Raw genomic sequence first — 13,910 nt, forward strand, 5'->3', positions numbered from 1 at the left:
GTTTACTGAGTTAATAAACCAAGCCAAAGTAGAGTCATTATTTCATAGATGTCATTTGCACCCAAGACTGAAAGCAGACTAACAGTAATATAGTGACTACGCATCTAGAGAGATACAATCTGTGATGGATTCAGAAGTAATAACCCTCACTGTCCACCTACCTGCATCCTGCTGGCCATTAGGAGCCATGACGTCCCCCACAGATAAAACACCAGCTTCACTAGCTCACCTTTTCTCATCTAGAACACTTTACACTGCCTTCCCATGAAACCGTTCACCCAGTGGGGTGAATACAGGTGTCAAGACCTTCACAACCGCTTGTTGTCTGATGAAGCTGGATGCTGCACGCACACGCTCACAGGTGTCTCAGTGATTCGGCCTGATCGGGCCCCCGCTCTAGTGAGACGAAGCTAAGCACTACACTTCAAGAACTGAGAGAGGAGACTAAAATCAGCTGCGGGCAGAGCTGCAGTACACTCAGACCTCTGCTCAGGTTCAGGTTGTACAGCACTATACTGTTCTTAGAATACTATTCTGGTACGTCCACCTCCTAATAAAAGGGTCAGTGTTTAACTGACGCAGTAACATCTGGAGAAAAGTAGTACAAACTGGTGTAAAGGCTGTTTGCTAGAAAGGCCAGTTTAAAAAAAACACACAGGGGATGGAATGACGTGTAGCCCCCGGCAACACATAAATTAATTCCAGCACCAGTTATGATAGTTTGATTAACCGGTTGTTGCACTTTGCTGTCTTCTCAGTTGATGTTAAAGTGTTTTACTGTTGTAGAATGTATAATAATGTGAGAGTGAGAGCTAGATAAAATATCTCTTTTCTCTCCGTTTCAGACCCCCCTCTGCCTCAGAGGAGGTCTGATCAGGCAAAATAAGAAGCACTTGTGTGGGCGTACTCAGTGTGTGTACATGCTGGGAAATGCTGGTTTAAAATTAGCAAAGAGCCAAAGTTTTTACTGTAAATTATGCATGACTACAATGGAAAACAGAATCTTTGAAGGATGGCTTGGATTTCACATTCTTGACACGTCTTTATTCATAGACCATTCCCACAGCAGCCACCGTAACATGTGAAGACGCGATAAACACCGGTGTAATTGGTTAAATTCCATCCAGTTTAGTGTGTCAAAATGGACTTTTGACTTGATGAATGGCTCTTGTGAAAGCCTGTTGGACTGGTCACTCTTTGGGAAACTAACAGCAGCACATGTGGCAACTTAAAATCCACCATAAGACATTTGCTTAAATGTAAGAGGTCAATATAAGGGCTATATTCATTATATATAAAATACTTTCAGCTGAATTAGTACCGTTTTTTCCCATAAAAAAAAAAATCTTTCATAAAAATCTCTATTAGCCTTTTGGCATTTTGCTTCTATTAAGAAAAACCTTTAGATGACTTGGAAAGTAACCAATAGCATTTCTTCCTACAGCCTATAATATTGAGATTGTAGACGTATACCCGCCAATGCTAAAACTGATTTGCCTTATTGTAAACACACAGTAGGTACTATACTACGCACAAACACACTATCTATAACGTCTGTGCAGCTTCATGTGCACCCAGACTGAAATCAGGAGATGGGGAGAAGGATATTGGTTTTGGATCTCATATCCTGTTTTATTGTTCAAATATGGCAGAACAAGATACACAACACAGTACAAACAACACACCCACACAGTCATACACACACACACGTGGACACATGGAAAGACAAACAAAAGGACAAAAGATAAATTTGTACGCACACACCTCTGAGTTGCGCATGATTGATGCAGACAAGAACTTCTCAGGGGATCAACTGATCAAACATCCAACACACACATTTACATACACACACACACACTTGCAGAGACAGATGAACACAGGCCAACAGGACAACTTGTGTATTAAAGGGGATTTAAGGAGATTAAGGATCCGGTGACAATAAAAGATCAAAACAAAAACGTTCAGAGTCCACCTTAAGACAGAATCCACCTGTGTTATTGACGTTTCAATGAGCCCCCAATGACAGGACTTAAGTGGATTTCACAGGGATGAGGGGGCCTTCCAGCTCACACCTGTTTGCACTAGAGGGAAATAAACATCAAATGGCTGAAAATCAGAGTAATGGCTGGAAAAGCGAGTAATTTGAAGCTGACCACTCTATTCACAGAAACCGGTTTGTTTTGTTTTTTATGGAAGAGGATTACAGTTGCAGAGGGAAAAGTCAGCATTCTAACATCACACTGAACTCTCATGAAAAAAAAGTCCGATTTTCAAATTCACGCTCAGATAAACGTTAGAATTCCAAGGTAAAAAGTCAATACTCTGACTCTTGCAAATGCCTCCACAATGGGATAAATAAATGGTAAATCTTATCTTTACACTCAGAATTCTGAGGACAAAAATATAAATTTCAACATTAAACCCAGAATTCTGCAGGAAAAGTCTAATACTGACTTTTAACTCTAGATTCTGACTTTTCGGAATTCTGCAAAAAAGAACAATTCATAATTCTAAAGTAGAAGGTCAGAATTCTGAGTTTACACAAAAAAAAAAAACAGAGGAAAACGTCAGAATTCTGTGGAAAAAAAAATATTTAGACTTGAAATTTATAATTCTGATGATAAAAGTCAGAAAAGAAAAGACATTAAATCCAAAGTTCTGTAGAAAAAATCTGAGGTCGCAATTGTGAAAACATCAGGCCTTTTCTCTAGATTCATCTTGTAATGGAAATAACATGCATTCTGTTTTACGGTGGACGTAGTTTATTATTATTTTTCTTACACCAAACTCAAGAATTCAACTCACATTGAAGAGACTTGCAAATCTCAGTAAAACCTTCCTCATACAGTAATTTCTCTGGTCAAAAATGTTACCTATGCAGTGTCACCATAAGAAAAGACACAGGCCACTTTGAACAGAGGTGATCTGATTTACCAGCATGTATATATTACCTGCTATACCAAATCTTAAAAAAAAAAAAAGTACAACTTTGTGCTTTTTAGATATCAAAATCAAACATATTTTTATTTAAAAAAAAATTTTTAAAATTAAATTAATTATAGGGGATAAATAATGCTGTAAAATAAATAAATAAAGAGATAAAATGATCACCTTCATCGTAGCTGTACCTTCATCATCTAGCCATCACGAGCTTTCTTTTAAAAGTCAAATCTCCGTTTATTTTCACAAGACGTATTTCTGAATGGCTGCGGGGTCGAACACAAAGAAGGAAAGGCCAACCGTATTTTCAAGCTGAACACGCCAACGGAAAGGATGGAAGACACTGAAATTAAGAGCCGGAGGGTTTTCAGCTGACAGCAGTGATTGTCTGAGTTAACCTCCTCTTGACCTCAGCATCGCCATCTGAATCACTGCTTGGCTTTAACTGCTCTTCAGCGTACAGTGCTGCAGAACGAATGCTTCTCAGATCAGCATAAATACTCCCAAAAACTAAATGCTCAGTCTGTCTTAGAGACCTCAGCCCACATAGTTTATGAATGCATGGGTAAATAAGAGAGAGATAGTAAATATCTGTGTGGACTGCTGTTTTCAGCAATAACGAAAAGCACATCCATGTATGAGTAGACAGGAAAGTGGGTTTCTATGTATAACGGTAGGCATGGCTTGTCACATAAAAATCAGTTTTCAATGAGACAAGCCAATAATTATAATAATTATAATACAGGGTTTGGCATTGATAAAGTAAAGATGATGTGTTCTTGGCAACTTATAGTGTACTGCATTGTTGAAGTATAGTATTTTATTCTATCGCCAATCCACCTCATCACTATTGTAAAGTTAGTGTTATTAATAGAGACCAATTAATGCCAGACGTAGACACAGGGTCTGGATTCGATTCAAAAGCCAGTATCACTTGTTTCAAATCTTAATGTGATTGTCTGAGTGCTGCCCCTGCTGGACACACTTGGTTAATGCAACAGTAACATATAACACTTAAAGCAGAGCTGGAGGATGAACCAGTTCCTTTAGGTGTACTGTAGATCAAGAACAAAGATAGACACTGAAAATAAAATACTGGAGGTTTGAAGGAGATCCATCGCCTTAAATGGACGTGTCTAATACAACCAGCTTAACAGAAGCTTGCACAGACCACGGCCCAACGTACTGAACCAGGTTTCACACTGAAGTTTGTAGAATCCAGCAGGACGGACCATCTCAGTCGCTCCAGCTCGTGTTACACATCCTCTTCGGCCACAAAGACGAACAGATGAGCGATCCTCTCTCCATTAAGACAGTTCCGATTTTCTAAGACAAAAAAAAAATCCTCAAGAGGGTAAAATACTGAAACTATTTAGGGGAAAGTCCATTTTACATGGTAACAAAACATATGTGATTCTAAAAGGGCAGTTTCTGAGTGACAGGTCACAGTGAACACTACATGTGTGTCTCTAGAGGAGTGCTTCAAAGGTGTTTTCTGGGTTTCATGTGCAAATGCAGACCCCAGCTGACTGAAGGACGAGGGACTATATCCTTGCTGTAAGATGTAGGACAGCAGAGTTAGTGAGTTCGCTAACAGGCTTAGCTAGTTGACCTGTTGGGACGGTCACCTTGAGCTTGAGCTACATTATCTATTTAGCTAGCACTGTGTCAAGCCAGGTCAGATGGGCAGGTAGCTAGCATGACTGGCTAGCAGGGTTAGCGTGTCAGCATTGTGCGCCGACTGGTTGGCTGGTTCAGGCTTTGTGCCCAGGTCTTACTGACGCTTGGCTGATGTTTTCTGGGCCGCTGGTTTCTCTCAGTCTCTGTGCCTCAGCCCGATGATGTCACTTCCTGTTGTCTGTGGTGGAGTTAGCTGTAGTGTCCGTCTTTGTAGCGGGTTCTTCTGTGCTTCCGGGGGGTTGTGCTGCAGCTGCGTTAGGCCCGCCCCCATTTTGAAGTGTTTCCTGCTTGTACTGTTGCAAGGCGCGGTTGACGGCATCCTCGACCAATCGCTTGCTGACTCTCAGGAGCTCCGCCTCGTCGGGCTCAGACCGGCGATGCCCACCTGGGGAGAAAAAAATGCATTCAATCAAAAGAACAGTATTCAAACATTCAACCATAAACCTGACACATCACCCATTAATGTTGATAAAGCAAGAAACTCCCTATTTACATTGTATACTATAAGTTATTTAGTATCTCTAGTATCTGAGTAAAAATGTATTGCAGGTTTAACTTACTGGTTGCTATAATCTGTACATTCTTGTGGTATTAAGAGACCTTTTGAGATTATGAACATATGTTTGAGTGATAATAGTCGTCCATTCTCAGTGCTATAGCAGTAGTATTAAAACATTCAAACCCATAATCAAACGGCACATTTTCCCTGCGCTCATGCCTCGAGGTGTGGCTCGACTCTATTCTGTGTGACAGGAATGACATTCAAATCCTTTGCTATAGCGACATTTAACTCAGATCTGATGGCCGCTCTAAGCCGCTTCCTGTGGCGTTCGGCTGCCTCTTCATACGACACCGAGGCAGATTTCAGTCTTTTTACAATATGTTCAGAATGAAAACAGAAAATAACTATTAATCTGACAATACTAAATGAGCATGAACTCAGTCATTACAGTCTGAAACCGCCAACAACAGCCTGGATGTGACAACAATAGAAGTGATGTGACAGTAACAGAGATGATAATAACAGATGCAGCCATAGTCAACGTCTTGTAGAATTGATTACACTGCTGACGCTACAGACAAAATGGAAGACAACGGACCGGGAGATGGGAAGGGAGTCAGACTTAACGTCGGTTAGAGAAAACTGTGAGATGGACAGAAAGTCAATAATTCACGAGGAAAGATAGTTAGGCAGGCAGGCAGGCAGGCTGTAAGACGGACAGCAAGCCATTCAGAAAGAGGGTAATAAAGAATCACTCAAGCATCCAGCCTGTCTGACACACACCCACTAAGATTATCGCAGTGGCTGAAAAGCACACGTCAACATTTGATTACTAAGGCGAGGCAAGAAATATCCCCAAGCTAATCCTCTATAGCGCAGAATCCCAGTGGGCCCACAGGTTTGTTTCATTTGAGAGGAGCGTGGTGCTCCATTATTCATTATAGAAAAAGACAGCATGTACAGTAGGAGTGAGATAGACAGTAAGTGATGTTTCTTAAGGTCAGAGTCCTCAGAACAAGGAACGGTGTGTTATTTGCTAGGGCCTGTTGTTTTACAAACCAGTCTGGTGTAACTTAATGGATTCGGTTTGATTTTATTTTTGTTGATCAGTTTTCACAAATTATCCTTTAAAAAAAAAAAAAAAAAAATTATAATCCTGTGTACATGTTGATTGTTCTTGTTCATCTGTTGTTATATGCCAGGTGTATGGGGGGAAAAAAAGAACACGGCAAATATTCTCGTATGAACATAAACATGAATTATTCCAACAAAGTTTATTTCAGTCCTCGGATGTTTGTACTGCGTATCCAAAAAATGTGGTCTAGATTTAAGACGGTTCATTCCTCCCTTATCCTCTACTTCCTGATCTAACAACGACAGTGAGTTCCACTGCACTGGATCCAATCGATTGGACAGTACGCTCCCGTTATATTCAGTTAACTCAGAAATATGTCACAGTACATACACAAACATTCTCCAGTTTCCTTTTTAGCGCGAGCGTATCTTAGAATAGTGCTCCGTGGCCTCTCGCACACATGCCCACTCGCGGCAAAAACACCTCCGTCCCACTACGAGAGGTCAGGGACTTACTGACATTGGATCAGTTTGAAATACTGCGAGGAGTAATGGAACACGAAGGAGCAGCCACGCTGGGCTTTCAGGTGAGGAGTAACCAGCTCCTTTCACCGTGGCCTGCTGTTCACAGACTCACGCTGTGCGCCGCATAAAAATCACATCACAGTTGCTCATAGGAGGATGGGGAAGAAGTCAGATAAGCCGTGTCTTGCAGTATCAGACCCCGGGTAGGACTGAAATCTGAGACTGCCCCTTTAAGACTGAGTGCATTCTAAAATCTGCATGAATAATATATATATCAAGGTGCAGCTTCACCTTGCTGTGTCCACTGTTAATATGTTAATATCAATTAAATGCATCTGCATCTGTGTGATGTGCACAGTAGTGTCAGTCAAGACTGGAACATCAATGCTGTGGACATCTTATCCCGTTATACGCTTTCATCCACCAGGTGTGCTTTGAGGTCCATATGCAGGCCGCTGCAGTAACTTACAGCCACGTGTCACATCAGCGTTTAACCCCCACTACCATCACGCTCTGCTGACAGGAGCCGCGAGTATCCGTGGATTGATGTTGTTTATGCCAAATATTCAGCGTGCAGAATAACAGCGTGCCAAACAGAAGGATTCGTCAGAGCAGCAGGCATATGCACATTCGTCACTCACCCATTAATCCTCACCATGTGCTCACATCAGCCTCACTTTAGTTTTTCGCTAAATTGGTTAGAGCCTAACACGGTGTTCTGTTAGTAGTAAGGCTTGGTTTATTGAGTTGCGCTTTCTGAGAAGCTCTGCTGTTGTTGTACTGAGATGCTGTTTGATTACTGGTGGCCTGCCCGTCGGTCTGAGCCACCGCTTGTTTTTCTGTTTTTTCCCCACTCAGAACCGTAGCTGACTGGATCTTTTGGAAATAAATCTTTCTTAGTAAACTGCAGACATATTTGTAAGTAGCACAAATGATCACACCATGTCCAGAGTGATTTCAATCCTGTGACCCTGCTTAGTTTTTACATCAGACTCAACACTCTCACATTCACAGCCACAAACCTCTGCTCATTACTGATGACTGGCTGCTGGTCTGTGTGCACAGACAAATTTATTTTTGTGTCCAGGGAACATATTCCTCACAATGCTGTGTATGTTATATATTTCTAATGGGAGACAATCTGAAGGCCCACGGAAGAAAATATGTAAAACTAACATAATATATGGAAATATATGCCTTTTATTCCTTCCTGAGAATACTGTCGACATATTTGTAGGGGACAGGGCTGGGCTAACTAAACGACAGGGTTGGGCTTAAAAAATTTCAATTTTCCTATTCAAATCAATCTTGTATTAAAAGATTTTATGCATCAAAATATATACGGCATTTTGTGAAACAAGTTTCACATGGCAAATCTTGCAAGATTATGGAATGAGACGAGTCCACGTTTGGACAACATGACAGGAGCTGAACGGACTTAAAAATTGAATGATGACAGAGAAGAGCAAAGGACCAACTGGAAAGATTTTTACCCCTTATCCATCAATCCAGAATGGTACACCCAGAAACTGTAACCCTGCAGAGCAGCTACCCACAGATTATTATTATTGTCTGACAACATTATGGATATTATCCCTATAGAGACCTAAGTATGTCTAAAACTAGAGTTGTGTGTCACATCTACACTGTAGGTGTAGCTCTGTAACCTACGCTGTATCCTGATGCGTAACACCCCCCCCCCCCCCCACACACACACAACTGCAGCTACACTGTGAATGGTCTGAAATTAATTTCCTCGCCCCCCGTTTCTCAGATGCCAGACAAGCACGGTAGATTCACCCTCCTTCTGCCTCCTACACACCGTCTACTCAGGTGTCCTCTTTCTTTTCTGTGTTGCAGTGATTTCAGTAACTATTGTTCCAATAGTAATTTGCACCAGCATGAGCCGCTCACTTCCAATCATCGTTGTTTGAAGTATAATTACACAACAATGCTGACTCGCTAGCTCACAGGTATAAATGCTTACAACGGCACAGACCACTTTGATAGTGTGTATATAGTATGAAGTGAAAGAAGCCCTTTTAATGGACTTCATTTGATGCAGTTAGCTTGTGGTTACGCAGGATTAGACAGTAAAAGAATTTTGTGGCTTTACACGGTTTGTAATGAAGACTTCTGCACCACAAACTACAGTCGATAGCCACAACTATAAGGGTAACATAAGGGTACTCTCAGAAGTCCATCATCTCCTAAACCCTGCTTGCATTATTTATGCTTTATTTACATAGAATTCAATGTGTGATGGAGGAAGTCATCAAAGCATAAAATGAAGGAATGGGTGAAATAAAACCTGTTAGCAAACACCATTGGGTGTACAGCTCTAAAAGTGTTGAACACATCAGTATTAGTTTATGGTATTTGCCTTTCACATGGGTTTGGTGGTTGCTACCAGGTTTTATTACACCCATTCCTTCATTTTATGCTTTGATGACTGCATGAAAAAATATTTTGTTTTGCAGTTTAGAGTAGAGGGTCAAAAACGGCCCTGCTTGCTCAAAGAGAGCGGCAGATGTTTGATAAAATAAGGGAACTCAGACAGCACAGCTAATGGACATTCCCCTTAATCACTTCCTGCCCATCTGCTCCAAACAAGATAGACGCTGGTTGTGCAGAGATCATTAAGGTCAAACTGAATTAAATAAACTCTATTGACATCAGATCAGATCAGATCAGATCAGATTTGATTTCAGCATTATTATTGATTATTGAGAGTTTTTTGAAGACAAAAAACAAAATCAAAGAAACAACACGATTATATGATCTTTCATAATCAATAAATTCAAGGTAACCCAGAGGTTGGAAAACGTAATCACACCCTCAATCAGCCTGAATTTGATTGGTCTAATGGATTACATGAGGGCTTTTATGGTTTTTGGAGTTTCAGCCCCCTGTAATCAGATGTTTTAAATGATCTTTCCTTACTCTAATAGCAAGACATACGATATGGATATGAGGAGGACACATACTTGAGCGTTTGACATGGTGTGGACTCTGAATCAAATCTGCAACACAAGCACAAACATAATATATTAAATAAGGACACACATGAAAAGAAAAAAGAACAGATATTTTAGCGTGTCATGGGTTTCATACACTCACAAGCAAAGTACAGTCATGAAAGCCTCTTTGTCTGTTAACACAAGGGAGATGCTTTAGTTCTGGGCAACTGTGATTTTAAATATTAGCTCTGAAGCCCCGGGCTACGTGAGGACTGAAAGGGACGCACATGTTTTCCGACGAAGAATGTCGTTACACAGACCCACGGACTCTCACACAGCCAGAGGTGTAAAAGTAGTGTGCAGGTGTGCTTTTTTAGGAAGTGGGGCTCAAGGCTAGTAAGCCACACCACACAGCAGCATTCATTGAACAAGTCTGTACATTATGAAAAAAAAATAAAAGAGCTTGTGAATCAGCTGAATGTGCTTTAGATGAGGCAGCACTGAGCACCCCGAGGACGGACTACCTCATTTTAAATCCCTTCTCTTATTCGGCTCAGTTTTAGTGAATGTCCTGAAAATACCGCTCGTCATTTTGACCCTGCAGACTCCCTGCTCTCTCGTCCAAGGTCTGTTCTCTGTTCCGCGTGTTTTACAGGGCCGTGCGTTTAGGCGAATGTCTTTTTATCTCCTGCCGACAAAATCAAGGCCTTCGTGGTGGCAGTAAAGCCCGCCCCCAACCCTAACCCTAACCGAGACACAGATAAGCCTTTCACACTGTGGATAAACTCATTCCACGGGAAGAAGGCGGACAGTCTCTCGCTCAACTTATCTCCGTCTTCTCACTCACTCACATATACACATGTTCAACAGTATCTTCCTCACGTGGTGTTCTCACAGTTTCTCAGAGCTTACAGCGTCCCTCGTTTCTGTACCTCCTGCTCCCTCCGTCTCTTCCACTCTGCCTCTTTCTGTCTTCCCTAACCTCGCTCTCTCCGTTTATTTAAACATTTGCTCCAGCCTCTCTCTACCTTATTTATTTATTTATTTTGCTGGCAGCGTTGTCATGGTGACAGAGACAAGAACCAGACAGCCACTTCAACTTTCACCAACAAAGGGAGGCTGCGCTGAGTTCCATCTGCTTTTTGGCAGGTTTTCACTTAACCGTTCTCCTCTCTCACACCTGTTTGATTTTTTAATTTCTCCCTCAACTGTCTTTTCTCGTTTCCCTTTACCTCGCAGTCTCTCTTGCTCTCCACCCATTCCCACGTTTACTGACCGCTATCAGAGCTGCTCTGTCTCTGTGAACTGACATCCTTACTGCCTCCAGGAGCTACAGCATAGCTCTATATTCGACGCGAGGAAAGCAAACTACTGCAGGGAAAATGTACCTGAAATCATTAAAATGTATGAAGCAGTTGCAAAATTCTAATTATTTTATAAGTGTAGTCACTAGATTAAACTCTGTCTCTGCCTCTTTCTGTGGGTATTAAATCGTATACAGCCGCACTAAACCTCTAAGCCCTTATGGTGCAAACCAAGCTAATTAGTAGATGCTGGTTTAACCTCTAGTTGAAATGAGATTAGGCTTGGATATGCCGTCTTCTGTCCAACAGCAATATCAAGTGCCAGGTTGTATTTTCATGTCTCTCTTAAACAGATTATTTACCATGTTAGCCCAATGACTCATAAGATCACACTGATCGTCAGTGGTCTGAGCTACACTTGCGACTAATGACAATCTTCTTTCTTCTTCTTCTTTATTTATTTACTCTTCACCGCAGCTTGATTTCACCATTGTCCAAAAACTCACATAAATGCTCTCTTTTAGCAATTTTTCCTACATTTAGGTTGTATTGTCTGCAGTGGAAAAACATCTACAACAGTCTTCACTCATCTCTGTCCTTCAGTGAAAAACAGGACTAGAGAAGCTACAGACCTCAACTTGCTCATGTACTAGTGAATAAACAATAGTCTTTATGTGACTATATGAACCAAGGAACACAACACACAGATGGAAAGGAGCTATGTACCAAGGCTAGATATTTAGTTACTTAAAAAACTCAGATGGATGGATTTTCAGTAAGCGTTTCATCAAAGGTTTCTTTTATCCAACAGTTTAATGTGTTAGCATTGGCATGTTAGTGTGCTGATGTTAGCATGTGGTCAAAGCGACCTGAGCTGCTACTGTGGATGTTCTTGATATTTTCTCTCTCCGCTTTGTTTCTCTATCCAAGATCTGTAGTCGCTCAAAGGTTTAAAGCTTCTTGGTGTACAGATGCTGTGTTTGGGATTTTGACTGCGCGTTGTCAGCAAGCTCCAAGTCTGCACGATGTCAAGTGACAGTCTGTGTCTACTTGTTCTACGTGTGAACCTTTTAACACCATCACTTCTAACTCCCTTACGCACGGATTTATCCCAGAGAGAACAGAGTTCATTTCCTGGTTGGACTGGACCTCACATTCTGCTGAAGTCTACCAAAACCTTCTGCCAGTCACTTCCAATATTTTTACTCTCAAGGGAACACTTAATGTGGATAAACAGATATATAGAAAGATAGAGAGAGCATCAAAAGGACCCACACTAATCCCATTAACTGACTTTAATCAAATTCACTGGCTTCAACAGCCTATCTGATTATGTTTGCATCCCGTCTAATTATCTGCTGTTAAGACCAACTTCTATTTACTCCAAATCAGCCCACTTCCTGAAAGCCCTAGGAGGGGTTTAGGCAGAGGAGGAAAGGGAAAAAAACAAGGCCGAAAAGGAGAGGGGCATAAAGAAGGAAAACTACATGAGAGTACATGATGTAAGGATGAGGAGGGTGAGAGTATGCGTGCAACACAAGGATCTCGTTAATGGGAGTTTGAATGAGAGAGGAATGGAATGGGTGCATTTGAGGACAAAGAAGAGCAGGAGAAATGAGAAAGAATGCAGTTTGATAAAGAAGAGGACAGTAGGGTTTACAGAGGCTGTGCAGCTGGGAGGTAGTTAGGGGCATAGATCCCTGATGCTGGAGCCGTTTCCTGAGGAAATACCAGAGACTCTTCCAGACTCACGACTACACGATAGTGACTACAGCAGAGTTCAACATATTTTGTTTAGGTTTTAATATAGACAGCTCCTATTCTGGCTGTGGACTTAGACAAAATGCGACTAGAAAATACTTCCCAAAATACATGCTTATGAAAAACAAATAAATCTGAGCAGCTATGACAAGGGATATGTTTATACTGTAGTCCTGTAGTGGCCCCTGTCCAACTTAAATGGTCTTTTACAAGGCGCTAAAGCTGCAGTGAACTCTACACAATGCATGCAAGGAATAATTTGAGGGAACCATAAGGAAAACTGAAAACCCTACCAAAGTATAACCTAGTGAAATTCTAACATACCCTGAAGTCCTGACATGGCCCTGTTTGCCTGCCTTTTGTGAATTCTACAACAGGAAAACAATTACATTTCCAACTATCTCTCCCCTGCGTCAGAACAATGGGACACAGGGTATTGATGCTCAGAAATGCGCAAAGTCTCTTCCTCTCCACTTGTGCCCTGATGACAATTTCATGGCTCATGAATTCTACACACAGTGAACGACATCAAAGCTCTACTTTCACACTCAAGGCTCCAAAACAATATGCTGGGGATGATGAAGAATTAAGGAGGGATCTAGTGGTATAACTTCATGTATTATGAAACATTAATAAGTCCTGGTGGGAACAGTTCTTTTTGATTTTGTCTCACCATCTAAGAACATCTAAACAACCAAGTTGCTTACCTCAACATTGTCTTATGTGTTAGTTTGAATTCGCTACTTGAATAAAAAAGTAGCAGATTAAACACTGTGATAGAAAAGTAGAACAAACTATTGCGGATGGGTTTTCAGAGAAGAAAGCTTCAGAAAGAGCAAACGTACCTGTGCTCGACTGTGGGAGGAAGCCTGAGCACGCAGAGAAAACCCACGTAGGAACAAGGAGTACATGCACACACCACACACAAAAAAGCTCCAACTGATCAAAAGGTTTAAACCCAGAACCTTCTTGCTGTGAGGCAATAATGAAAACACCTGCACCGTGGTGCAGATCAATAAGGCTGAGCTATGATCCTTTGAGAGTGGCTGGTAAGGAGTGTGACAAAAAGTCAAGACACTCACCAAATTGATCACAATCCACAGATGTGTGTACCAAGTTTTTATGTCAAGTGATCAAATAGCTGCTGACCTAAAAATATAAAGC

At 41.4% G+C, this 13,910-nt stretch overlaps 1 protein-coding gene across 3 annotated transcripts in view; it reads right to left on the minus strand.

Annotated features, from left to right (window-relative positions):
* Window positions 1-1,494: 1,494 nt before the first annotated feature.
* Window positions 1,495-13,910, minus strand: part of akap7 (A-kinase anchoring protein 7) — a 55,285-nt gene continuing 42,869 nt past the window's right edge. For 2 of the 3 annotated variants that reach the window (XM_084559686.1, XM_084559685.1), the window contains exons 10-11: window positions 9,709-9,744; window positions 1,495-5,005 (exon numbers count right to left, since the gene is read on the minus strand). In XM_084559686.1, coding sequence (XP_084415812.1) covers window positions 4,785-5,005; window positions 9,709-9,744 — 257 coding nt within the window. In that variant the 3' untranslated portion in view covers window positions 1,495-4,784. The remainder of the gene's footprint in view (window positions 5,006-9,708; window positions 9,745-13,910) is intronic. The other variant, XM_084559687.1, reaches the window with a different exon arrangement.

The sequence above is a fragment of the Chelon labrosus genome (genome assembly GCF_963514085.1).
Source record: "Chelon labrosus genome assembly, chromosome: 14".
In the NCBI taxonomy this organism is placed as follows: domain Eukaryota; kingdom Metazoa; phylum Chordata; class Actinopteri; order Mugiliformes; family Mugilidae; genus Chelon; species Chelon labrosus.